The following is a 25476-nucleotide window of genomic DNA, read 5'->3' as shown; positions in this document are numbered from 1 at the left end:
ACAGCATAATACTTTTTTAGACCTTGTCCAAGAAAGACTTTTAAAAATATAAACTGGAGCTGGAGAGATGGCTCAGAGGTTAAAGGCTAGGCTCACAACCCAAAATATAAAAACATAAACTGTGCTCATACTCTATACATTCTTTTTGTCGTTGTTGTAAAAATTGTGTTTAAACAAGCAAATATAAATTTCTTAAATTTTTTTAAAAATGAAGCTAACCATGGTGGCATAGGATCATAATCCCAACATTTCATAAACAGAGACAAGAGAGTCAAAAAAAAAAAAAAAAAAAAGCAAGCAGCTGCGTGTGGTCAGACACTCCCATAATCCCAGCATCAGTGAGGCAGACACATGTGATCTCTGTAAGTTCGAGGCCAGCCTGATCTACAAAAGCTAGTTGAGGACAGACAAGGCTACACAGAGAAACTCCGTCTCAAAAAACTGAAAAGAAAAAAAAAAATACATTTCATGCCAGGCGGTGGTGGCACACTCCTGTAATCCCAGCACTCAGGAGGCAGAGGCAGGTGGATCACTGTGAGTTTGAGGCCAGCCTGGTCTATAAAGCGAGTCCAGGACAGCCAAGGTTAACACGGAGAAACCCTGTCTTGAAAAACAATAATAATAATAATAATAATAATAATAATAATAATAATAATAATAATAATAATACATTTCATTCCTTGGGCTAACAAGATGGCTCAGTGGGTAAAGGTACTTGCTGCCAAGCATGAAGACCTGAGTTCAATCCCCAGGATCCCATGGTGGAAGAAGAGAACCAACTCTAAGTCCTGCCATTTGTCCTTCCACTGTCACACATATACCTTAACACTTCCATACAAATACATACAGAAATGTACACACACATAAATAAAAATAAATATTTTAAAGATAAGTAAATAAATACAATTTTTAAGATTTCTTTCCTGGCCAGGCATGGTGTCACATGCCTTTAAATCCCAGCACTCAGGAGGCAGAGGCAGAAGGATCTTTGTATGTTCTCTGAAGAGAATTCCAGGACAGCCAGGGTTACACAGAGAAACCCTGTCGCAAAAAAGAAAGAAAGAAAGAAAGAAAGAAAGAAAGAAAGAAAGAAAGAAAGAAAAGAAAACAAAAGAAAAAAGAAAGAAAGGAAAAGAAATTATTTCTTTCCTGGATCTGGAGAGACAGCTCAGTGGTTAAGAGCACTTGTTACTTTTGCTGAGGACCCAGCAATTCCCAGTGCCCACATGGTGGCTTACAACGATCTGTAACTCCAGTTCAGGGGATCCAATGCTGGCTTCTGGTGGTACACAAATATACATACAGGCAAAACACTCACATAAATAAAACAATAAAGTTCATCTTAAAAGATTTATGCCAGGCAGTGATGGCACACACCTCTAATCCCAGCACTTGGGAGGCAGAGGCAGAGGGATCTCTGTGTGTTCAAGGCCGGCCTGGCCTACAGAGTGAGTTCCAGGATAGCCAGGGCTACACAGAGAAACCCAGTCTCGAAAAACAAAAGTTAAAAAGATTTCATTCCTGTTAGAAACATGTATTGAAAAAGATGAGTATGTAGACGTCACTCAATAAAGCAGATTTTGTTTGCTTTATCTGTTAAGAGAACTAGGGAGTCAGAATACCAAAATTATTTACAGTAGCTATAGGATGCTTAACATTGGTTAATTCTAGTTAATAAATAGAACAAATACTTACACCAAGAAAAGCCATACTCGAATTTACAGTAATTGATTTCCAAGTTCCAAAACTGATGGAACACGATCCCACTGGACCATGGTGCATGTAATTATAAGCACCATTGAATGTAAAAACTACTATCATTCAAGCTTTTAGTGTGTGCATGTGTATGAATGCTCATGTGTCAGTGTGTGTGTGTGTGTGTGTGTGTGTGTGTGTGTGTGTGTGTGTAGGTCAGAAGCCTCTTGCAGGAGTCAATACTTTCCTTGTACCATGTAAGTTCTGGAGATCAAATCTTTATGCAGAAAAAGGCCTACATCACTAGGATATTAGGAAATTTTTTAAAATGAGAAAGTGCCAATCAAATGTCACCCACTGTCATCCTTTATGTTCTTCTGGGGTTTGTTAACTTCAAACTCCATCCTTGGTTGTCCCTTTTATCCCATGTCCGTTCCATTTTATTAGTATATACTGTGTCATACTACATGGCTAAGGGAGCATATTAAGAGAAATGATTATTTTTAAAAGCCTTTTAAGATCCCACTATCAAACCCATACTTTATATCAACTGAAAAAATTTAGAAGAATATATACTCTAGAGAAATCAGTTTTAGCTAACACATCTTATATGTTATATTTTGTTTTTACTTATTGCGACAGGGTTTCACTCTACAGTCCAGCATGATTTCACACAGGCTACCTCTTGTCTCAGCCTCCCCAGTGCTGGGCTTGTAGACATCACAGCCACATGCAGCCCTTAGCACATCTTATATTTAGAGTACATTATGTCAGTGACTCATAGACTAGAATATGTTGCGTAACACAAATAAAGCCTTTTTTAAAAACAGCCTTAGCCAGGCATTATGGTGCACATCTACAATGCCAACACGTGGGAGGTAAAGGCGGGAGCATGAAGAGCCGAAGGCCATCCTCTGCTAATGTCTTCAAGGCTAGCCTGAGCTACCTGAGACCCTGTCTCAAAGAAACAAACAAGAATAAGACTGGCAGAGTTAAAACAATGACATTCTGTAGTTCTGTTTTGGCTTTGTGCATGGAAGATACAGATATTATAAAAATATAAAAACAGCAACTATGAAATCCATGCTGCCATGAATTTGCACACAGAAATCTTTCTTTTCTCTCTTAAGCCAAATATAGCATAAGGCTGTGCCAAGAAATTAATTTAAAAGCCATACTAAGCTGTCTTTTAGATCATTTTTGCCTGTGAATGCTTCAGGCAAAAGAAAACTCTCAAATTGCTTCCTTTGGTGATTCTGGAAGGGTCACACACTGCTTCAGTAAGATAAAAGTGTCAAGTTACTGCAAACGATCTCAGAAAATTATAAAACTTATCATTACCTTTTTTTTTCCCCATCAGAAAGTAATTATATCTGCTTAAATAAAAATCCATGTTATTAGCCAAGCATGGTGGTGTACTCCTGTAACTGAGCACTCATGATGATAAAGCAGGAGACTCATGAGTTCAAAGTCAGCCTGGGCTACACAGCCAACCTCTATCTCAAAAGTCGAAAAAAATAGGTGGCAGCAAGGTGGACCTAGGTTGAGGCTCTTGCTGCCAAGCCAAAAAGTCTGAGTTTGAACCCTGGGGACTCATAGGATGGAAGGAAAAAAATCATTTTCACAAATTGTCTTCTGATCTCAAGGTGTACACTGTAACACAACTGTCCCCACATATACACAAACACACTAAATAAATAAATAAATAAATAAATAAATAAATAAAATGAAATGAATTTAAGCAAAAAGGGGTGCTGCTGGGAATCCAGGAAGAGGAGAGTAGTGGGGGTGGATTTGATCAAGATATATTACATACAAGAATAAAATTATTAGCTTAAATTGAAAATATTTTTGTATGTAAAAGTTTATTATGTGAGCATGGGGGAGAGAAGGAAAGGGAGCCCAGGGAGAGACAGAGACAGAGACAGAGACAGAGAGTGGAGGAAGGAGGGCAAGAGGGAGAGAGAAAAGGAGAGGTAAGAGAGAGTACTAAAAATATTTTTGAAAGCATGTTGTCAGGAGTTAAGGGCATTGAATGCTCTTCCAGACGACCCAGCTTCAATTTCCCAGTATCTACAGGGCAGTTCACACAAACCCAATGCCTTCTTCTGGCCTCCTCAGGCACCAGCCACTCTGTGACCTGAGCTAGCCTGTTCTTTTGGTCTCTTAAGAGCTAGGATTACAAGCATATGCCACCACACCTAATTCACAAATACAGTTTTTAAATAAACCACGATATGCCTGAATTCAACTTCAGAATAAAATATATGAGCACATCTCTGTCTCAAAAACAAAAACCCAAAAAACCAACCAAACAAACAAAAACAAAAAAAACTAAATTACTGTATGTTTTTCAAAAGAAAAACAATAGGATTTACTGAAAAACATAAAAGACAAAAATAAATGAAAATTTTAAAGAGGATGATACATTGACTAAGATTCTTATAAAAGTTCCAATTCTTGGCAAATTAAACTGTGCATGCTATAGGGAATCTGCATTTTTGTTTTTGTTTGTTTGGTTTTTTGTTGTGGTTGTTGTTTTGTTTTGGGGGGTTTTTTGCTTTGTTTTGTTTTGTTTTGTTTTTTAAGACAAGGTTTCTCTGTGTAGCCTTGACTGTCCCAGACTCGCTTTGTAGACCAGGCTGGCCTCAAACTCACATCAATCTGCCTGCTTCTGCCTCCCAAGTGCTGGGATTAAGGCATGCACCATCACCGTCTGGCCAGGAATCTGCATTTTTAAAGGCTTATCTCGCCAGGGAGATGGCTCAGTAGGCAAGGGCACTGCCATCAAGGCTGAGGCTCTAAGTTTTATCCCTGGAGCAAACATGGTGCAAGGAGAAAGCTGGCTCCAGAAAAATTTCCACTGGCCTCCACTCAAGCACCATGGCATGGCATACATGTGTGCACACACAAGCAAAATGTTCAAGTGTAACAGTTTTTAAAGAATTAGGTTTTCCACAGAATTAACTTTTAAATTTCCAATTTTAAGCATACATAGGTCAAATTTTGCTATGTTTATAATGGTGCACCATATAAGTATGTCTATGTCAGGTCAAAAAAAGCCATCAGTTTACTTCAAGAAAATCTGTGATGGGATGAACCAGTAAGGCGACTCAGCCGGTAAAGACAGGCTTGCCATAGCAGCCGGATGACCTGAGTTCAATCCCCAGAACCCAGAGTGAGAGAGGATAAAGGACTCCCAACATTTGTTCTCTAACCTCTACATATGCACAATGGGGCGCGCGCGCACACACACACACACACACACACACACACACACACACACACCACATTGCATGCACATTGACAATAGATACATTTTTTAAAATTAAAGAACTTGAGAGATGGTGCAGAGCTTAAGAACACGTGCTGCTGTTGCAAAACACCCACGTGACAGTTCTCAACCATCGGAAACTCCAGTTTTCCCATTCCCTCTTCTGGCCTCATCTGGCACCAGGCGCTAAAGTGGTGCACATAACGTACACGCATGGACATTCACACATAATAAAACTTATAAAAATTCTTTTTAAAAAGAAAAGGAAAGTAGTATGATTTTCAAACATAGTTTAAATGGATCATTTGAATGAATCAAGCAGTTTTTTTTTTCAATGTTCTAATTAGTCCTCTGCTGAAGAACTACATTCAAAAGAACTGTGCAATCTACTTCATAGACTTAAGAAAAAGGTTTTAGGGGGGCTGGAGAGATGGCTCAGAGGTTAAGGGCACTGACTGTTCCTCCAGAGGTCTTGAGTTCAATTCCCAGCAACCACATGGTGGCTCACAAGCATCTATAGTGTGATCCAATGCCCTCTTTTGGAGACCTGGGTTGACATCTTGTGTCTGCCTCAGTTGCTTTACTTCAGTTACTGAAGCAGAGTCTCTCACTGAGCCTGGAGCTCGGCAGTTCCGGCTGCTCCAACTGGCCGCCTTGCCCCTGTGATCCTGTCTCTGCCTCCTGGATGCTGAGGTTGCAAGCAGCCACCATGCCTGCCCTGCTTTCCATACATTTGGGAAGAATCCACATTCATTCTCCTACTTAGGCAGCACATGCCTCATCCACTGAGTTGTCTCCCAGCGCAAGCACGATTGGTGCTTACAAAGATAAATTATTTTAGAGCCGAGCATTGTGGCGCAAGACTTTAATCCCAATACTCGGGAGATAGAAGTAGGGTTACACAAAGAAACCCTGTCTCAAAAAAACAAAAACAAACAAACAGAAACAAATTATTTTAACAAGCCGGGCATGGTAGCGCATGCCTTTAATCCCAGCACTCCGAAGGCAGAGGCAGGAGGATCGCTATGAGTTCGAGGCCAGCCTGGTCTACAAAGCGAGTCTAGGACAGCCAAGGCTAACACAGAGAGACCCTATCTCAAAAAAAAATTATTTTAACGAATATGTTCAAAAATCTTTTCATACTAACCAGATGGATTGTATCTGCTCTCCAACACCATGGGATCTTTCGTGCTATCTGCGTGAGAATTTCCAACAGAAAGTTTTTCAGTTTTGTCATTTTCGACTATATCCTCTGGCTCCAGCATCTCTTTGGAAAATGGCAGTTCTGTATCCTCCGGGAGACCCTGGAAGCTCCAAGGGTTATTAAAGAACTTCTTCAGATACTGCATAGAATCAGAATCATCTGTCTTCTCCAAGGCGCTTTCCTTACCGGTTTGATCGTCTGTTTCCACAGCTGTTACTGTTTTGCTTTCTTCTTCCTTTCCAGGGTCAAAGTCACTTGCTATAGGATGTTTGTGGTCATCTACCCCAGCAGCATCACTTTTCCCGTTGTCCGAAGTGATTTCGTCATCAGCATGTGCTAAGCCTAGCATACCGAAACCAAAGGAAAGCCAGCTTGGACTGAGAGTTGAGCTGTCATTACTGACTGTATCTTCCTTGTCTGTTGATACTTCTCTGTATGGAGCCGGGGCTTCTTCGTCTGGTGGAACAGAACTGGGACCATCTTGTAATGGCGAATTGTTTTCTTTGGATAATAACTCGAGGCCTGTATCTTCCTTCCCGAAACCTAAGTAACTTGTGAATCCACCGCCAAACCAGCCAGTCGCTTGAGGGTCGAGAACACGCTCGGACTCAGAAGTTAGTCCATGCTGTTCCTCCAGCATTGGGCTGACATCTGGCGCCTCTGAATCAAACTGTGGTTTTGGCTCTTGCTCGAGTTCCATCTGGGGCTCGCCACTGTTTAATTTCTCCAGGTCATTCTCCTCTTTCACTGTTAGTTTTCCCCCATGAAATGAGCTTTCTTGTGCGGCCTCGGTCCCTGGTTCAACGGTCTCTTCAGCTTCTTCGCTCCCCAGTCCAAACCATCCTTGCCTTTCAGACATGCTCACGGTTGGTAAGGCACGTTCCGTGGCTGGAGTGCTGCCCTGCTCCCCACTGCCTGCAATTCTGGCCCCTTCCCAGTCCTTTGACTCACTGAAAGTTCTGAAATCTTCAGGGGAGTCTGCTGCTGAAATTTGCTCTTCCAACAAAGTCCCTTCAGATGCTGCATAAAAGTCAGGCCCTGGCTGGAAATCACCTTTATGTATACTGTATTTGTGGTCTTCATCTTTTTCATATGGGTACATATTTTCTTCTTCCTCTTCATCATCATCACTGTTTAACTCAGTGTGTTCGCTTCCAAATATGTACCCTTCTCCAAGAAGACAAAGGAAGTCAGATTCCTAAAAGATACACACACCACACAGAGGGGAAAAAGATTCATAAATGTCTCTCCCTGAACATTTTAAGATAGAAGACTATAGCCATGCGTGTTGTTTCACATTTATAACCTCAGCATTTTGTAGTCTGAGTCAGGAAGATTGTGGATTTGACGGTAGCTAGTCTTTATGGAAAGGCTATCGTGGACTGAGATGGCTTAGCAGAGTGAATACTGGCTGTTCTACTGCAGGACCTGAGCTCGGTTGCCAGCACCCACATCAGGCAGCTTGCTCACTGCCTGTAATGCTAGTTCCAGTGGATCCAACACCCTCTTCTGACCTCCCAGGGCAACTGTACACATGTAGCATGCACACACAGACACACACACACATACACACACACACACACACACACAGCGGGGGGATGTAAATAAAAATGTTTTGTTAAAAGACTTTCAAAAAGTCAAATAAAGTGAAAGGATGACTATGATTAGTAGAGTTAGGTTAAGATGTTTACTAACAATCTGCTTCTCCAGAGTCTTTCTAGGTTGGTGTTCATTGTTAATGATCCACATCTCTAAGTCCTTTCCGAGGGTGGTGGATGAACCCTTAATCTGCTCCAGCAGAAAGGCTTGAAAAAGATCAAGCACTCTTATTGTAAGTGCCAAAGACACTGCCCAGTGAGGGGCTGGAAGCCACCTTAGAGTTTTCACACAATGCATAGATTGTAAGGGATGTGGTGACCGTGACAACAACAAGCAGAGCAAAACTACAGAAGCATGAATCCCTCCGAATACGTAGCACTCAGTCTCTGCCTCTCCGAGGCGTACCCATCATGGTTGTGCTAACCAGTGGGCTGCATTCCATGAGTTCGATTGCTGTTTTGCTGTTCCTCCTGCACAGTCCCCAACAAATAAGTTGTGATGACAAAGTATATAATACATGTAGTAGGTACAAAATCTTGCACCTCCTGACTGTATACTGTTAATGCATGCATCTGTGCAGTGACTTGAAGGTATGGACTATATAGCTTAACTATGTTCTTCAAAGGCATTTACTGGAAACTTAGCGCGACAGACGTGGGCGATGGACACTCATGGTAAGTGATTAAGCCGTGAGGTCAGTGCAAATGGAAAACAGCTATTATTACCAGGGGAGTGGGTGCATCACCCCAGGAGTGATGATGGGCTCAGCGCTTGCTCTGTTACACCTTTGCTCACTCTCCTTCCTTCTACCATGGAGTCCTGTCACAGGAATGCCCTCGCCAGGTGTTAGCAGCTGCAGAGGGAACCTCCCAGCTATAGTGGTCTGAATGGCAATGGCTCCCATAGGCTCATTTATTTGAATAGTTCAAAAGGTAAAAAGTGGCTACCTCCAAGACTGTCCGAACCCACATAGTAGAAGGACAGAGCTGATTGCAGCAAGTTGACCTTGCACCTCCACGCATGGGCTGTGGCACAAGGGCATATGCGCGCACACACAAGTACACACATGTGCACACGATGCCTGATGTATGTATTTGAGCACACGTATACCATGATGTTTGTCTGACTGTGAGTTGTTAGTTCTCTCCTTCCACTTTTCCATGAGCTCCAGGAATCAAACTCAGGTCAGCAGGCTTTGTGCTAAGCTCTTCTACTGGCTGTGCCATTTCACTGGCTCCCATTTTGTTTTTTTGCCAAGAGCCACCCTGTTAAGGGAGCTCACTAGGCATGTGGGCTGTCTAGGAGGTGATCTGGCGTTGGCAAGGTCCGTATTGTGATGTATCCCAGAATTGCTTCCAGCCTCTGACTACCCTGTCAATCATGCTTTGCTGCGTCTCTCTAAAATCTGGCGTTAGTGCCAGGCATGGTGGCGCATGCCTTTAATCCCAATACCCAGGGAGGCAGAGGCAGGTGGATCACTGTGAGTTTAAGGCCAGCTTGGTCTACAAAAGCGAGTCCAGGACAGCCAAGATTACACAGAGAAACCCTGTCTTGAAAAACTAAAAGTAAATACATCTGGCATCGGTGTGAACTGTTACTTTCTGGGTACTGGTTGAGCAAACTTCCTACAGGATCTTGTTGAAGATGTACTGTTTGTTATTCAAATAAATTAATCTCTCATTATGGAATTCCTGATTTGATTCAAATAGCTTTAAAAGTTAAAGTTAGTTTATGCCTGCAAAAAATACCTTTGTGGACCTCCAGATGCCTCACTAAGGTTAGCCTACCAGCAGATTTGTGGCTTCAGATAAGCCTCCACTGCAGATGACACCACGAATCCTGGTGTTTTCACCATAAATATGGGCAAGTTTGTTTAAACTTCTCATGACCTAAGTGGACTGAAGCTACCTAGATATGTCTGAATTTACTCTGTTTCTTAGAATGAAAGACAGATAAAATTATTGTCCTGAGCCCATAATGAACTAAGAGATAGCTGGATAATGTATAGTTAGGTCCATCCTAACTGATAAGTTGTATACTCTTGTAAGTTTCAGATCTTATTAACCTTAGACCCTGTCAACCTTTGTCATTCTGAACTCACTATGAACTTATGTAATAGATACATAGATAAGAAATGTTTAGCTTTAAAATATATAACATGTTATATTTTAGAATTCAGCTGTTTTTGTGATTAATTGTACTCTTTTGATTATGAGGTAATTCCCTTTTCTCAGAAGTATAAGTATGGTCTACAGTAAACGGGGCTGGAAAGTTGGGACACTTAACTTCAGCTGAAGTTAAGATGCCTGACTTCATCCACCTCTTCTCTTGATCCTTTTCTCTTGAATGTATGTGCTGAAAATTGGGAAACCTGACTTCAGTTGAAGTCAAGATGCCTAATTCCATCTACCTTTTCTCTTGAATGTATGTGTGTGAGTGGTTTATTTTCTATTTCTCTCGTATTTCTTACTTTGCTGTAGATTCACAAATAAGTTAGCAGACTCAGGGCCTTTTACCCAGCCTAAGTTTACATCAACTTATTGGAGATCTCTGCAAAGAGGCCTATCTAAAGATCAAAGAGCCTCCTTTTACGACCCGGTGCAGTTTCTAGCCAGAAGCTGCTTTTACAGCCTCAGCCATAGGAAAATTGTAGTCAATTTAAATCCTCCTCCTCGGCTGCAGCACTATAGCCAGTCCCTAGAGAAGAAGCCTTGGGCTCTTTTCCCCCTTCCCTCCTTTCTCTTTCAGTCCTGATCAGTTGCCTGAGCCATCAGTTCTGACCACCCAAGAGATGAAGCAAACTAGAAGAGCATCCACATCCAGCCCCAGAGACCCTGCCCTGGACCTCTCCAGAACACCAGCCGGCCATTAACAGTTTTTTTTTTTTTTTTTTATTGCAAGCTAATTATACCATTTCCCCAATATATATAGAGTAATAGTTGGCACACAAAAAATGACACATAATAACTGCATCTAATTTGGTGAATTCAGACAAATCCACTGCTGTTACCATCGCTACAGTCTAGGGCAGCAGTTTTCAACCTGTGCATTGTGACCCCTTAGGGGGCTGAACAAATCCTTTTATAGGGGTCAAATATCAGATATTTATACTATGATTCATTACAGTAGCAAAACTACAGTGAGGAAGTAATAATGAAATAATTTTATGCTTGAGGGGTCACCAGATCCTGAGGAACTAACTGTGTTAAGAGTCATAGCATCAGGAAGGTTGATCTAGAAAAATACTCCAAAATTTCTCAAGAGGTACTGATGTTTTAAACTGAGACCTAAAGTATGAGAGGAAACTATCTAGATGAAAACAGTGTGAGGTTTCTGCCAGAGAAAGAGCCCCTTCGAGTCCCTGGGCTAGTAAAGAGTTGGCACGTCTAAGAACAATCCAAAAGCCAGGCTGTCCAGGGGTGGGGGTGGCTTATGAGAGGAGAGGGCACAAGACAGGAGCAGCAGCCAGAACAGGACCAGTGAGGCCTGGGATGGAGTCTAGGCTGTACGCCACGTCCAGTGAAAAGCCATGAAAGGGATTTGACAAAAGGAATGATGTGACCTGGTCTTTTGTTTTCATTTTTATAAGATCCATTGCTATTTGAAGGACAAAGTAGAAAGGAGTAAAATAGAATCAGTTAGAAGGCTACTGTGTTCCTCCAGTCATGAAGTGATGACGTCTGGCTACTGGAATAGTTCGATGAGTAAAGGCATTTTCTGTGTCAGCCTGGGAATGTCAGTCCAGTCCCTGGAGTCCATACAAGTACTGAGAGAATTGCCTCCACAAAGCCATCCTCCAGTGAGAGAATGGCCTCTGCAAAGCCATCCTCCAGTGAGAGAATTGCCTCCGCAAAGCCATCCTCCAGTGAGAGAACTGCCTCCACAAAGCCATCCTCCAACCACTGAGAGAACTGCCTCCACAAAGCTGTCCTCCGACCTCCACAAAGCCGTCCTCTGACCCGCACAGGCACTCCATGGCAATGCAGTCTTGCCCTCGTCGTGCCCATGATGCACAATAACAAAAAAATAAAATATATGAAAAAGGGATGATTGAGTATGCCTTGGGTGGGGTCTGCAAGAGTGGAACTGCAGAGAAGATAATGTGCTACAGATACAGTCCACAGACACAGAAGTGATGGGAAAAGCGCCCTGCAGGAAGTGGACAGCTAAGCCCAGTGCCAACAACAAACAGTTTGTGGACGCAGTCTCATGCCACAATGACCTTACTCATGATAAAATCTGGAGTCTGAATTAAATTGGCAACTCAAATTCATATGTTAAAATAGCAGCTTCTGATTCTTTTTCTTATTACCAAGCTCAACATTATTTGAAGTTCATTAAGAATTCCAACAGCACTGGGGCAGTGGTGGTGCATGCCGTTAATTCCAGTACTTAGGAAACAGAGGCCAGCAATCTCTGAGTTTGAGGCCAGCCTTGTCTCCAGAGTGAGTTCCAGGACAACCAGGACTACACAGAAAAACCTTGTCTCAAAAACAAAACAAAACAAACAAAAAGAAGTATTTGCTGCTCGTCTAGAGAAGCAGAATCCAGTTCCCAGGATATATGACCCCCTTTGGACCCAAAAGACCTGTGTGTGTGTGTGTGTGTGTGTGTGTGTGTGTGTGTGTGTGTGTGTGCGCGCGCGCGCACACACACACACACACACACACACACACACACAAACAAAAAGTAAAAATAAAAAAGAATTCCAACAGCATGGGGCTGGAGAGATGGCCAGGGCTTAAGAGCAGTGGCTGCTCTCCCAGAAGACCTAAGATTCAATTTTCAGTACTCACGTGGCTTGTTACAGACTTACAGCTGTCTATAACAACAGCAGCAGGAGATCTGATGCCATCTTCTGCCCTCTGCAGGTACCAGGCATGCATGAGGTACACAGACATACACATAGACAAACACTCATATGCATAAAATAATAAAATTAATTAATTTTTAAAAACAACAGCTTAAAGTGTCTGGACAGATATGAGACCTAGGGGAGGTGGTAGGAGAAATGACCTTTGGTCCTGGTAGGACAATAGTATCAATAACTGGAGCTAAAACATCACAGTTGTGTGCTTTCTGTATGCTCACTTATTCTTTGGTCAGTTGGAGGTAACTATTACCAATTCTGTTTTATCTAATTCTATTCTCGGCATGCCAGAAACAAGTTCTTATGAACTGTTGCTTACACTCACTAAAACGAAGCACACAACCAATGGGCCTTTATAGCCAGGAAGCCACTTTTGCCAAGAACTTTTAAATTCAAGTAATAGCAGAGCATGTGTTTACTTACTTTAGCTGGCATTTCAACTTCTTCAGATATGAACACCTCTTCGATCGTGACTGCGTCTCTGGGAAAAAATCCAAAATCTTTTCCTCTCTGTCAAAACAGAGAACAAAGATTATGAAGGAAAAGCGAGTGAAGCGGAAATAACCGTTGAGCCTCCTTTGCCCTGTGACCTTGGCTTCTAGCTATATTAAATCATAGAACATTAACTGGCTGTCAAATGTCATCTAAAAATTCCTGAGTGGGGGCTGGGGATATAACTAAGTGGTAGAGTGCTCACTTAGGTCCTGGCTTCAAGCCCCGGTGCCAAACAAATGTACAAGAACAGGAGTGAGGCCTCATTGTTTTGTTATTTGACAGAATAATATTAACGTAAGCGTATGATGAGCAGCAACGCTGCTGCCAGCATCAGTATGGAAACTGTACTATATACTCCTATTATTCTCCTTCTCCCCATTCTTTGGATTTATTTTTATTTTTTATTTATTTATTTATTTTGGTTTTCCGAGACAGGGTTTCTCTGTGTAATAACTCTGGCTGTCCTGGACTCGTTTTGTAGACCAGGCTGGCCTCGAACTCACGGTGATCCGCCTGCCTCTGCCTCCCGAGTGCTGGGACTAAAGGCGTGCGCCATCTTGCCCGGTTCCCATTCTTTTTATTTCTTTCAAGATGCATATGTTTTATTTTATGTGTATGGGTGTTTTTCCTGTAGTGCCTGAGGGGACCAGAAAAGGCCGTCAGACAGCCAAGAACTGGATTACAGACAGTTGTGAGCTGCCCATGTGGATACTGGGAACCAAAGTCAGGTCCTCAGGAAGTGCAGCAAAAGCTCTCACCTGCTGAGCCATTGTTCCCGCCCAACCCCTCCCCGTTCTCTAGCACCTTCTTTGCCCAGGTTCTGCAGATTTATACTTTTAGATCTGAGATATTTTGGTTTATACTTGTAGGTCGAAAAGTAACAATTCAGGTGACAGCTCAGGAAGAGAGAACCCAAGAGTTTTCAAGATGTCGCAACTGAAGTAAGGGACTTAGACTCCCAGAAGTGACAGAAGGGTTTATCTGTGTGTCCTCAAGGGAGGATGCAGTTCCTTTTGGCTTTTCTGGGTGATTCTAGTAACAGATTCTCTTGACCCAGTGCGAGCACATGTAGGAGGTCCCCCAAGAGTGGAGTCACCATTCAACCACTCACAGGCCCACTTATTCCTATTAAAGTTTCACTTTTTTTTTTTTTTTTTTTTGTCTTCTGGCCCATCACCATCACACATTAAAACATTAAATGCTATTCTTCAGGCTCTCCAGCTAGTCTTCATTTACAACTATTGGAAATAGTCTACGAGTCCACAGTGTGAGTCCTTAAATGGGTATGAACACAGATTAATCACCTCTGCTTCAGTGTAGCCAAAAGGCAGAGGTGCAATTAGGCTAAACATGTAATGTGCCAAACCAAAGGCATCTAAGACTCCTCCCACAGTTTTACCCATTAAACACTGTTTAGTGTTAGAATTATTACTTGCATACTTTGCCTCTTATAACATATACTATGTCATTTTTTATACCTGCATCAGATGCATTCAAACCACATAAACAACAAGGAGTCCCAGAAGCTGCAAAGCAAAAAGCAAATCTAAGCCGGGCGGGCAGTGGTGGTGCTCACCTGCACTCAGGAGGCAGAGGCAGGCAGATCTCTGTGAGTTCGAGGCCAGCCTGGTCTACAAAGTGAGTCTAGGACAGCCAAGGCTACACAGAGAAACCCTGTCTTGAAAAAAATAAAACACAACAAAAATAAACAAAAAAGCAAATCCAGCCAGTGGCAAAGGTTTGGTTCCATATCCCCTGGAGGGAAGAGGAAGGTTTCAAATACAGTCTGTGTCTTCAGATGGGTATAGCAGCTGCATCAGCACTCAGGAGGATCAGGCATCCAGGCTCAGCTTCAGCTACATTGGGAGTTTATAGATCACCTGGGGTATGTAAACCCTGTCTCAAAAATAAAATTGCCCATTCAAACAGTGAGCACAGAAGTGACATTAGGGAAGAAGCTGACGTCTGCACCGTATGGGACCTATGTGGAACGCTATCAGATTAGTCAGGTCTGTTCAGCATGGAAGTAAACTCATCTGTCACAGCACGGCATCACTACAAAACATGATCCACACCAGAGATACAAATCTTTTCAACTGAAAGCGGTTATTATTATTCTGAGAGGTAGCGTGGGCTTCTTTTACTTTGGCCAAATAAAAGGATCTCCCCCAGTAGGCCTAGTGATGTATGTCTTTAATCCCAGCACTCAGGGAGGCAGAGGCAGGCAGATTGCTGTGAGTTCGAGGACAGCCTAGTCTACAAAGCGAGCCCAGGACAGCCAGGGCTACACAGAGAACCCCTGTCTCGAAAAATCAAAACAAGGCTCTCCCAGTTATCGCTTCATTTTCCATGAAAATTCTATGTACCTTTCTTCCCCAAAGCATCAGCCTCTCTGCTGACCTCTCCAACACACCCCTGCTCTCTCTCTGCTCAGACTTGCTTTGAAATCTTATCAACTAACTTCCCAGTCTCTCTCAAACTCAGTCACCGACAGCACAGAGAGATGGATGTGGTTGCCAGAATAGAAGTCAGCACTTCTAAAGGGTTTCTAAATAAATATGAACTCTAAGCTTCAAATTTATGTATGTTAGCCGGGCATGGTGGTACACACCTTTAATCCCAGCACTCAGGAAGGCAGAGGCAGACAGATCTCTGAGTTTGGGGCCAGCCTGGTTTACAAATAAAACCAAATGTGTGTGTGTGTGTTGGGCGGGGGGGTATGTTTTGGTTTGGTTTGGTTTGATTTGATTTTTCCGAGACAAGGTTTCTCTGTGTAGCCTTGGCTGTCCTAGACTCACTTTGTAGACCAGGCTGGCCTCGAACTCACATCAATCCACCTGCCTCTGCCTCTGCCTCCTAAGTGCTAGGGTTAAAGGCATGCACCACCATGCCAGGCCTAGGGGGTGTGTTATGTGAAAGAAATAATTTCAAGGCACTTCTTTTAATTTTGGGGCTAGGGGTTTCGAGACAGGGTTTCTCTGAGTAACCTTGGCTGTCCTGGACTCACTTTATAGACCAGGCTGGCCTTGAACTCACAGCGATCTGCCTGCCTCTGCCTCCCGAGTGCTGGGATTAAAGGCGTGCGCCACCAAGCCTGGCTAAAGCACTTCTTTAGTCTTTCATCTTAAACTGTGTTTCCCAAAACATCTTCAATAAAAATTTTAGAGCCACCATTAAATGTGATTTTGTTTTTGTTTTGTTTTGTTTTTTTCAAGACAGGGTTTCTCTGTGTAGCCTTGGCTGTCCTGGAACTCACTTTGTAGACCAGGCTGGCCTTATACTAACAGATATCTACCTGCGTCTGCCTCCCAAGAGGTTGGAGTAAAGACACTCACGTGATCGGTTTTTTGTTTGTTTGCTTATATTTGATGAGAGCTGTTAATATTCATACAGAACCTTGAAGTTTATGTACCTTTCTTCCCCAAAGCTCCCCAAAGTTTAGATAAGCGTTCCTTTAAAGACTAACCGCGAGTATCCTTGTACAAGTTGGTCATTTATTCTGCATTCAGTTTTTAGCTAGATACTTACACTTCCTGCCCACAAGTCTTCTCTTTCTCCTGCAAGCTTAACATAAACAGATATCTCTTCCCCCTCAGTGAAGTTCAGGTATCGACAGTCAGGTCCTGTGTAGTCCCTCAGGGCTAAGGCTCTGCTGATTAATGCTGTACAGACACAGGAAGAAAAGCACACACTTTAAACACCATGGCTTCTCACTTGTTTATAGACAGGGTCTTGCTATGTATCCCAGGTGGGCATCAAACTTAGAGTCTTCCAGCGTCAACTTCTCCCTGGTGCTGAGATTTTAGATACATCCCACCGTACTCAACTCCTCCCATTTCTCCATCCATTTTGCCTTCCTTCAACCCAACTTTTAAATTTGGAAATGAGGCCGGGCAGGGTGTTCCCTGTAATCCCAGCACTCAGAGAGGCAGAGGCAGGCAGATCATCCAAGACAGCCAAGGCTACACAGAGAAATCTTGTCTCGAAAAAGCAAAAACAACAAAAATTTGGAATGATCACTGGGCCTGATAGATCACACCTGTAATAACAACACTAATGAAGCTGAGGAGGATTTCAAAAGTCTGGGATATCTCTATAATAACAAAAACAACAACAACAATAATAATGTTTGAAATGATAATTTACTGGTGTTGGTTATCTTCTCAAAAAAGAAAATAAGCTTTTAACTACATATAGATTCAAGCTCAGATTTTTTTTAGCACAGTATTGCTGATTATTCATAACCTGATCCCATTTACCTATTTTTAAATGTTAAACTACAATGGTGTGTGTGTGTGTGTGTGTGTGTGTGTGTGTGTGTGTGTACATGTAGTTCGCATGTAGAGTTCAGAGTACAAGCCAGGCGGTGGTGGCGCATGCCTTTAATCCCAGCACTCAGGAGGCAGAGGCAGGCAGATCTCTGTGAGTTTAAGGCCAACCTTGTCTACAAAGTGAGTCCAGGACAGCCAAGGCTACAAAGAGAAACGCTGTCTTGAGAAACCAAGGGAACAAAACAAAAAAACCAGAGTACAGCTTTTGGGAGTCAGTCTTTCCTACCCTGTGGGACCTGCATATCAAACTCAGGTTATCTGGCTTGGCAGCAAGTGCCTTTACCCACTGACTCATCTCACAGGCTCGCTCTCTCTTCCTTATTTTGCTTTCAAGTTGTTTTTATTTTATTTGTTTGAGTTTTGATTACATGTGTGTATGTGCGCCGTATGTGAGGCTGGTGCCCACCAAGGCCAGAGACGATACTAGATTCCCAGGAACTGGATCCATAGGTAGTTTTAAGCTGCCATCTGGGTACTGGGAGCTGAAGCCAGATGCTTGTCCAAGAGCAGTAAGCACTCTGCGCTACAGATCTGTCTCTGAAGGCCCTGCCCTGCCCTATTTTAAGCAACCTCTCCTATCCATTTGCACAGACTCAGGGCTCCTCTCCAACTTGCAAACCCGTTGTTCTCCTGGTGAGTCACTACTGTTCTCTGATGTGTGGGGAATGCTGTCTTTCTTTCTGGTGCCCTCATGTTTCCAGGCACTATATTTTCATTCTGTTAAAACTATAAGGCTGGGCTGGAGAGATGGCTCAGAGGTTAAGAGCACTGCCTGCTCTTCCCGAGGTCCTGAGTTCAATTCCCACCAACCACATGGTGGCTCACAACCATCTATGGTGTGATCTGATGCCCTCTACTGTCCTGCCAGTAGAGAACTATACATGTATTAATAAATAAATCTTTTTTTTAAAACTATAAGGTAAAGAACCCCATTTCATTCTAACAAGTGAGCCTTTGACTAAGGTTTAGGGGGCTGATCATAAAGCTCTGGTTGGCTGACCCTGCCCTGAGAAAAAAATTATTTTTCACTGCAACATCACCATCTTAATCCTAGGTTTCTATTTCTTCCTCTTCTTCATCTTTGTCTTGTTCTTTTTTCCTTTTTCTTTTTTGCTTTTTTGTTTTTTCAAGACAGGGTTTCTAATATAGCTCTGGCTGTCCTGAAACTTGCTCTGTAGACTAGGCTGGCCTCAGACTCATAGAGATCCACCTGCGTCTGCCTCCCAAGTGCTGGGAATAAAGGCTTGTGCCACCATCATCTGGCTCTTAAGCTTCTTTTTCTATTCTTCCCTTAGTCAAAAAAGAAAACAATCCACCTCTCTTCATGTTTAACTCACATCCTGCTTTTTTTCCTGAGACTGAACTCCTGCATTACCTGTTAGGCTTATAATTTTACATCACTGCTATTCCATGTTGATTTGTTTTGTTATTACTAGATAAAATGAACATTCCTACAGAGTAAGAAACAGCTTACATTTTACTTTATTACTTTAAAAACACATTCTATTAAAAGACACACCAGGGGGCATAGTAGGCCCTCAATAATTCTGAGCAAATCATGTATGCTTGCTTCAGTCCTTCAATGCCTAAAGTAATACACATGTCATATAACTATTACAGTACTAATGTGTAAATTTTAAAAACATACTGATTAAGCCCTTCGGCAAGAGTCAAAATAGCATAATAAGTTACCACAAATTTGAATTTCTTGAGATTCAAGAAATGTGAACACTTGTGTTGTGTAATCCTGTGTGGCCTGTGGCCTTGGTCCGCTGAGATGCTTCAAAGCCTTATTAAGAATGTCTGGGTCGCAATGAAACCCTGTTATACTCAGGTTTACCAGGAAATTTGGGTAGGAATGGGGCTAATGACCTGCATCCTTTATAAAATCAGGAGTGCTGCTGATTAAAGAAGCAAAGCTTTGAAAGGCTCCAGTCTTGCACCTGCCCGTGGCCATCATTAACTGCCCCATGCATCCACTCAAGATGAATTGTGTCAAGTAAGCTTAAGCAAACTGTGTTAGATGGACATGGACCATCGCTGTTCACTTGTCTAAGTACCATTACACTGTAGCATTAATAAATGTGAGACGCACAAAAAAAAAAAAAAAAAAGGAAAGGAAAGAAAAGTGAACACGAATTTAATCTTGATAAAGATATTAAAGTGCTGATTTTAATGCAAAGTGGGAAAGAATTGCCACAGAGAAGTACCGTGGTAACAAACTTCTAGTATATTGAACAACTTTTCCAAAAGGCTAGGAAAAAAAATGATTACTCATAAAAAATATCACTAGTGAATTTTTTACATTTAAACTAATCATATTTTGCATTTTGAAATGCTGTCTTCTAGACCTGGCATGACTCACAAACTGACAGCAGCTGTGGTTGTCTGCCAAAGGCTTGTACAAGCTCAAGCCATTGACATTGCAAAACAGAGCAGGGAGGGGCTCGCAAGCCCCGCCTGCCAACGGAGGAGCCCTGGAGTCCACCCCTGGAGTCCCCTGAAGGAGAGTCATTTTTCTTTAGGGGCGTGGTCAATGGCTCTCGTGGATGGCCCACATCCACACAGTGCTTCAAAAACTATCTGTAACTCCAATTCCAGGGGTTTCCAAAATGTCCTCCGCTGGCATCCGGCATCAGACATGCACGTAGTATGCAGATACATGTGCGCACAAAATACTCACATGTAAAATAAAACGAATAAATCTTTTAAAAGAACTTAAAAAACAAAAACAAAAAACACAAAGAAACAACAACAACAACAAAAACCCAAACGAACAAACAAAAAAAGGAGCTGAGCAGTGGTGGCATCACCTTTATTCCCAGCACTCAAGAGGCAGAGGCAGGTGAGTTTAAGGCCAGCCTGGTCTACAGAGGTTGTTCCAGGATAGCCAAGACTACACAGAGAAAACCTGTCTTGAGAAATGAAAAAAAAAAAAAAAAAAGAAAGAAAGAAAGAAAGAGAAAGAAAACAAAAAATGGATTGGGAGAGGTGATCCTGCAGGTGGATTTGGAAGTGGATACGGGGTAGACAAGATCCAAACACATTGTATAAATGTATGATCTTGCCAAAGGATAAATAAAAATACTATTAACATATAAAAAGTAGTTATTAGAGGAAAATTAAAGGATATTTACAACAAAATATGATGTAGTCAGCAGAGCATGGTGGTTCAACTCTTTAATCCCAGCACTAGGGAAGCAGAGGCAGGCGGATCTCTGTGAGTTCAAGGCCAGCCTGGTCTACAGAGCTAGTTCCAGGACAGCCAGGGCTACACAGAGAAACTCTGTCTTGAAAAAAAAATCACTGGGACTGTAGAGATGGCTTAGCAGATGGGAACGCTGCTCTTCCAGAGGACTTGTGTTCAATTCCTAACACCCACACCATGACCTGTGGTCATCTGTGGCTCCAGTCTGTGGATTGAGAAGCCTCTTTGGAGCTTGGCATGGTGGCACACACCTCTAATGCCAGCACTCAGAGGCAGAGGCACACAGATCGTCTTGAGTTTGAGGCTGGCATCTGAGGGCACCTGGCACACACCTAGTGCCTTCACATGCACACAGGCAAACACTAATACACATAAAATAAGAGTACATAAATCTTTAAATAGACATATATGTCTTAGACGTTATTGTTTCATATAGTTATATTTTCTATTTTAATTTACATTTTGCAAAATTGGAAATAGTTTTATATTGGAAAGGTAGAACTTAGTTTCAAGAACTCTAAGATGTGAACCGATATTTTCTTTTTCTTTTTAGACAAAGAACTCACTATGTAGACTGAGCCAGCCTGGACCAGAGATCTGCCTGCTTCTGCCTCTTGATGTCATCAACCCAGTAGGATAAAATTATTTTTCGCCATCTCCTGGATACCAAAAATTAAGTGTTTGGGGATGGAGAGGTGACTGAGTGGTTAATAGCACTTAAAGCTGTTACAGAAGACCCAGGTTCAGTTCCCAATACTGCATGCACATAGCACATAGCACATACATGCACGCAAAATACCCATATATGTACAATTTAAATGTAAGTTCTTAAACAACAAAGTAGAAATTCATTTGCTTCATAGAAACTCAAGAACATTTAGTATGGAATGTCATAAATCATATGTATCTATATTGGAACACTTATAGCATTTTTACATAATGCAAATGATTAGCATTTGATAATATTTAGACAGCTAAATCTTGATGGTTTGAAATGAAAACATTTTGGGGGAAACTTATGAGAAAGAGAAAGTTAGAAACTAAAATGTAGAAGCTTCCTGAACATTGAATTACCACCCTTCCTGATACCTTTTTAAACAACTCAGTAATCTCTTAAAAAAAGGAAAACAGCTGGTTATTTAGTTTTTGACACATTGACACATTGATTACTACCATTTATGGTATATTTCTATGCCAGTCTTATTTTTGTCCTTTATGTTACATTTATAATAATCCTATTACAAAACGCTTTGCTTCTAGAATTCCTTTTTATATCAAGCTATACTTTATAATTCAAATATTTCTCAGTACTAGTAATGTTGATTTTTTATCACACGTGCATCCACAGTAACATTTGCTGTGATTTTAGAATTCACTGTAAGAAGGAAGAAGAAAAACAAACTTACTTTCACATTCGGGGTCCCCACACTTTTTAAGGTGCGCCAGCAACTTTGTTCCCTCCAGACACTTTGCTAGAGAAATAAGCAAAAGAAGCAATCTTTGTACACTGATTTCCGCCATGCTTAAGCCAGCCACCAGGAATCCCAAACAAACGTCAGAGCGCTTGTTAGGTCACAAGCATGCCAACAAAACAGCAGATACTCTCTTCTGTAGTGCAAGAGGAATGGGCTGAGTGTTTTTCAGTCCCTTCGAAGCTACATTTTCCTGTAGGTGTGCTGGCTCAGCTTCAGGAATTAACACTCTCTCATCTCGATCTGCAGTGTCAGTTAGCTAGATAATACAGAAGGGCTTAATAATTAACGAGAACTTTTAGTAATGTTTTATAAAGTAGCCCACGTGAGACTGACTCACTTAAAGGCACCTTGCACTCAGTAGGACAGCTCTAAAGTCTCCACAGAAAGGCACCCAATCTCAGCCATAGTCTTCAGGCAGACCGGTCAAAACCAAGTTTTACTGCATGCAAATTCTAACTTCAAAAGAGAAGGTATAGAGTCAGGAAATGGCTCGGAGAATGAATGTACTTACCATGAAGGCTAATGACCTGAGTTTAATATTACCTGGGACCTACTTGGTAAAAGGACAAAACTGGTTCCCACAAGTGGTAGTCTGGCTTACACTCATTCACACACACACACACACACACACACACACACACACACACACGAGAGAGAGAGAGAGAGAGAATAAATAAATAAATAAATAGATAGATAGATAATGTATTTTTAAAAGTTAAATGCATAATCTAAAAAGAATGTACTATTATGCACAAAAGCTTCAAGTACAGAAATTAAACTAAAAAAATACTCTGCACATCACTTTAAAAGGAGAAGGCAGGCTGGGCAGTGGTAGCACACGCCTTTAATCACAGCACTTGGGAGGCAGAGGCAGGCGATCTCTGTGAGTTCAAGGCCAGCCTGGACTACAGAGCAAGTTCCAGGACAGCCAGAGCTGTTACATATAGAAACTCTGTCTCAAAAAACCAAAAAAGAAAAAAAAAGGAGAAGGCATATAGTTATACAAAAAATAGTATTAATTTATGTTAAAGTCTGAGTTTGAAATATAATGAAATTATCAGAAAAGCTATTCCTTTGGATATTTTTTTAAATCCTCAGTGTTACTAGGAAGTCAAGCTAGATAATAGCTAACATATAATAACTACTTACTATGACCCACATACGATCCAAAGAACCTAAATAATGTGCACAGATACAGCATCTGATCTCAACTTCATACCGGCTCTCTGGGGTAGGTGACATTACTACTCTGATATTTGCATATGAGCCACAGTAGAGACAGGCTAAGTGACCCGATGTCGTGAGTGAGTGTTTTAAGTCATCTGCTGTGGAAAAGCAAAAGCAGAGAACTATTCCACGTGTTTAAAATTGCATGTGTATTTATGACAGCAAGAAATGAAAGAGCACTGAAAATGCTCTTTCAAAAACTGAAAATGTCATTTCAGAATATGTCCTCCTTTAAAACTTTCTTTTGTAAAAACCAGTGAGCATACGTCATTTGAAAATAAGTTATGAAAACTAAGTCATTTGAATGTTGCTGTTACTTTAAAAAGATTAAAGTCCAATATTGGGAAACTTTGTTTAAAGTACTGGATCTGAAGGTCCTCTGGTCCCAAGGCAGCACACTCCACTCCTAGTGTCAGACAAAAATAAGAGAAATAGCCATCGCTCAGGCAAGCTAAAGGAAAGGATCTTTGCTTTCAAAGTTCTAGAAGAACAGAAGTACGTTGCCTACTGGTTTATTTATCAGTGGAAAGTCTGTGCTCTCCAAAATAAGGTTTATTCCCAAAAGAATCTGATGGACCTGGGCAGTGGTGGCAGACACCTTTAATCTCAGCACTCAGAAGGCAGAGGCAGAAAGATCACTGTGAGTTCAAGGCCAGCCTGGTCCACAAAGGGAGTCCAAGACAGTCAAAGCTACACAGAGAAAACCTGTCTCGAAAAACCAATTAAAAAAAAAAAAAGAATCTGATTGAACATGCACTTGAGGGTCAATTGGCTTGCACCAGAGCACCAGAGCATTCCATAGTTTTACACACACACACACTACACACTCATATACACACACTACCCCACACACATATCACACACCACACACACATACACACACAGTGTAATTTCTTGAATTCCTTCATGAGTCTGCAATATTATTGTTGATGAAAAAAAATTTTTTTTTTTTTTTTTTTTTTTTTGGTTTTTCAAGACAGGTTTTCTCTGTGTAGCCTTGAGTGTCACTCACTTTGTAGACCAGGCTAGCCTCAAACTCACAGCGATCCACCTGCCTCTGCCTCCCGAGTACTGGGATTAAAGGCATGTGCCACCACCACTTGGCGTGTGTTGATGAAATTTAAATAAACCCAGCTCTTTGGGGCCAGGTGTGGTAGCGCATGACTGTAATCTCAACACTCTAAGGAGGCAAAATCTCTGTGAATTCCAACTCCACTTGTACAGAGAAAGTTCCAGATCACCAGTGGGAGACTCTCTGTCAGAGAGAGAATGTGTTAACTCTCCATCTTCAAGAAGTTGTCTGCACAATTTATTTTATCAAGCTCAATATTAGAAGCTTAAGAGGTGGCTCATCTGTGAAGAGCATTTACTGCTCTTCCAAGGACCCAAGTTGAGTTCCAGTATCCAAAGGGACCCATCACTCTGGCTTCGGAGGGCACCTACCCCTCATGTGAACAAATCCACACATAGACACATAATTAAAAATAACAAAATAGCTGGGCATGGTGGCGCACACCTTTAATCCCAGCACTCAGGAGGCAGATGGGTCTCTGTGTGTTCAAGGCCAGTTTGGTCTACAAGTGAGTCTAGGACAGCCAGCGCTGTTACACAGAGAAATCCTGTCTCAAACAAACAAACAAACACAAAAGAAGAAGGAGGAAGAGGAAGAGTAGGAGGAGGAGGGCATACTCATGAGTGTGCGGTGGTTCCAGGACAGCGAGGGCTACACAGAGAAACCCTGTCTCAAAAAAAAAAAAAAAAGAAAAGAAAAGAAAAAAGCCAAAACAATTAAAGAAACAAAAATAAATAAATGAAATAAAAATAAATTCTTAAAAATTAAAAACCAGGGCTGGAGAAATGGCTCAGAGGTTAAGAGCACTGACTATTTTCCAGAGGTCCTGAATTCAATTCCCACCAACCACATGGTGTCTCACAACCATCTATAATGAGATCTGATGTCCTCTTCTGGCATACAGGCATACATGTGGGTGGAATACTGTATAAATAATAAATAATCTTTTTTAAAAACAACAATAAATGACGAACACTTGGCAATTTTGTTTAAGTATCATTGTTACTTATATTCAATGCTAAAGAC

The 25476-nt window shown here is 41.7% G+C and overlaps 1 protein-coding gene and 1 pseudogene across 1 annotated transcript in view; one reads left to right on the top strand and one right to left on the bottom strand.

Annotated features, from left to right (window-relative positions):
- Mia2 (MIA SH3 domain ER export factor 2) overlaps nt 1-22426 on the bottom strand; it is a 91918-nt gene extending 69492 nt beyond the window's left edge. The window contains exons 1-4 of the mRNA XM_051146648.1: nt 22083-22426; nt 16666-16799; nt 13066-13152; nt 6117-7371 (exon numbers count right to left, since the gene is read on the bottom strand). Coding sequence (XP_051002605.1) covers nt 6117-7371; nt 13066-13152; nt 16666-16799; nt 22083-22197 — 1591 coding nt within the window. The 5' untranslated portion in view covers nt 22198-22426. The remainder of the gene's footprint in view (nt 1-6116; nt 7372-13065; nt 13153-16665; nt 16800-22082) is intronic.
- LOC127189633 (ATP synthase subunit ATP5MJ, mitochondrial-like) lies at nt 19246-19431 on the top strand (annotated as a pseudogene).
- Nucleotides 22427-25476: the final 3050 nt, after the last annotated feature.

Source organism: Acomys russatus, chromosome 1 (assembly GCF_903995435.1).
Source record: "Acomys russatus chromosome 1, mAcoRus1.1, whole genome shotgun sequence".
NCBI lineage: Eukaryota > Metazoa > Chordata > Mammalia > Rodentia > Muridae > Acomys > Acomys russatus.
The sequence above is the reverse complement of the archived record's forward strand: the minus strand, read 5'-3'. Positions and strand labels throughout refer to the sequence as shown.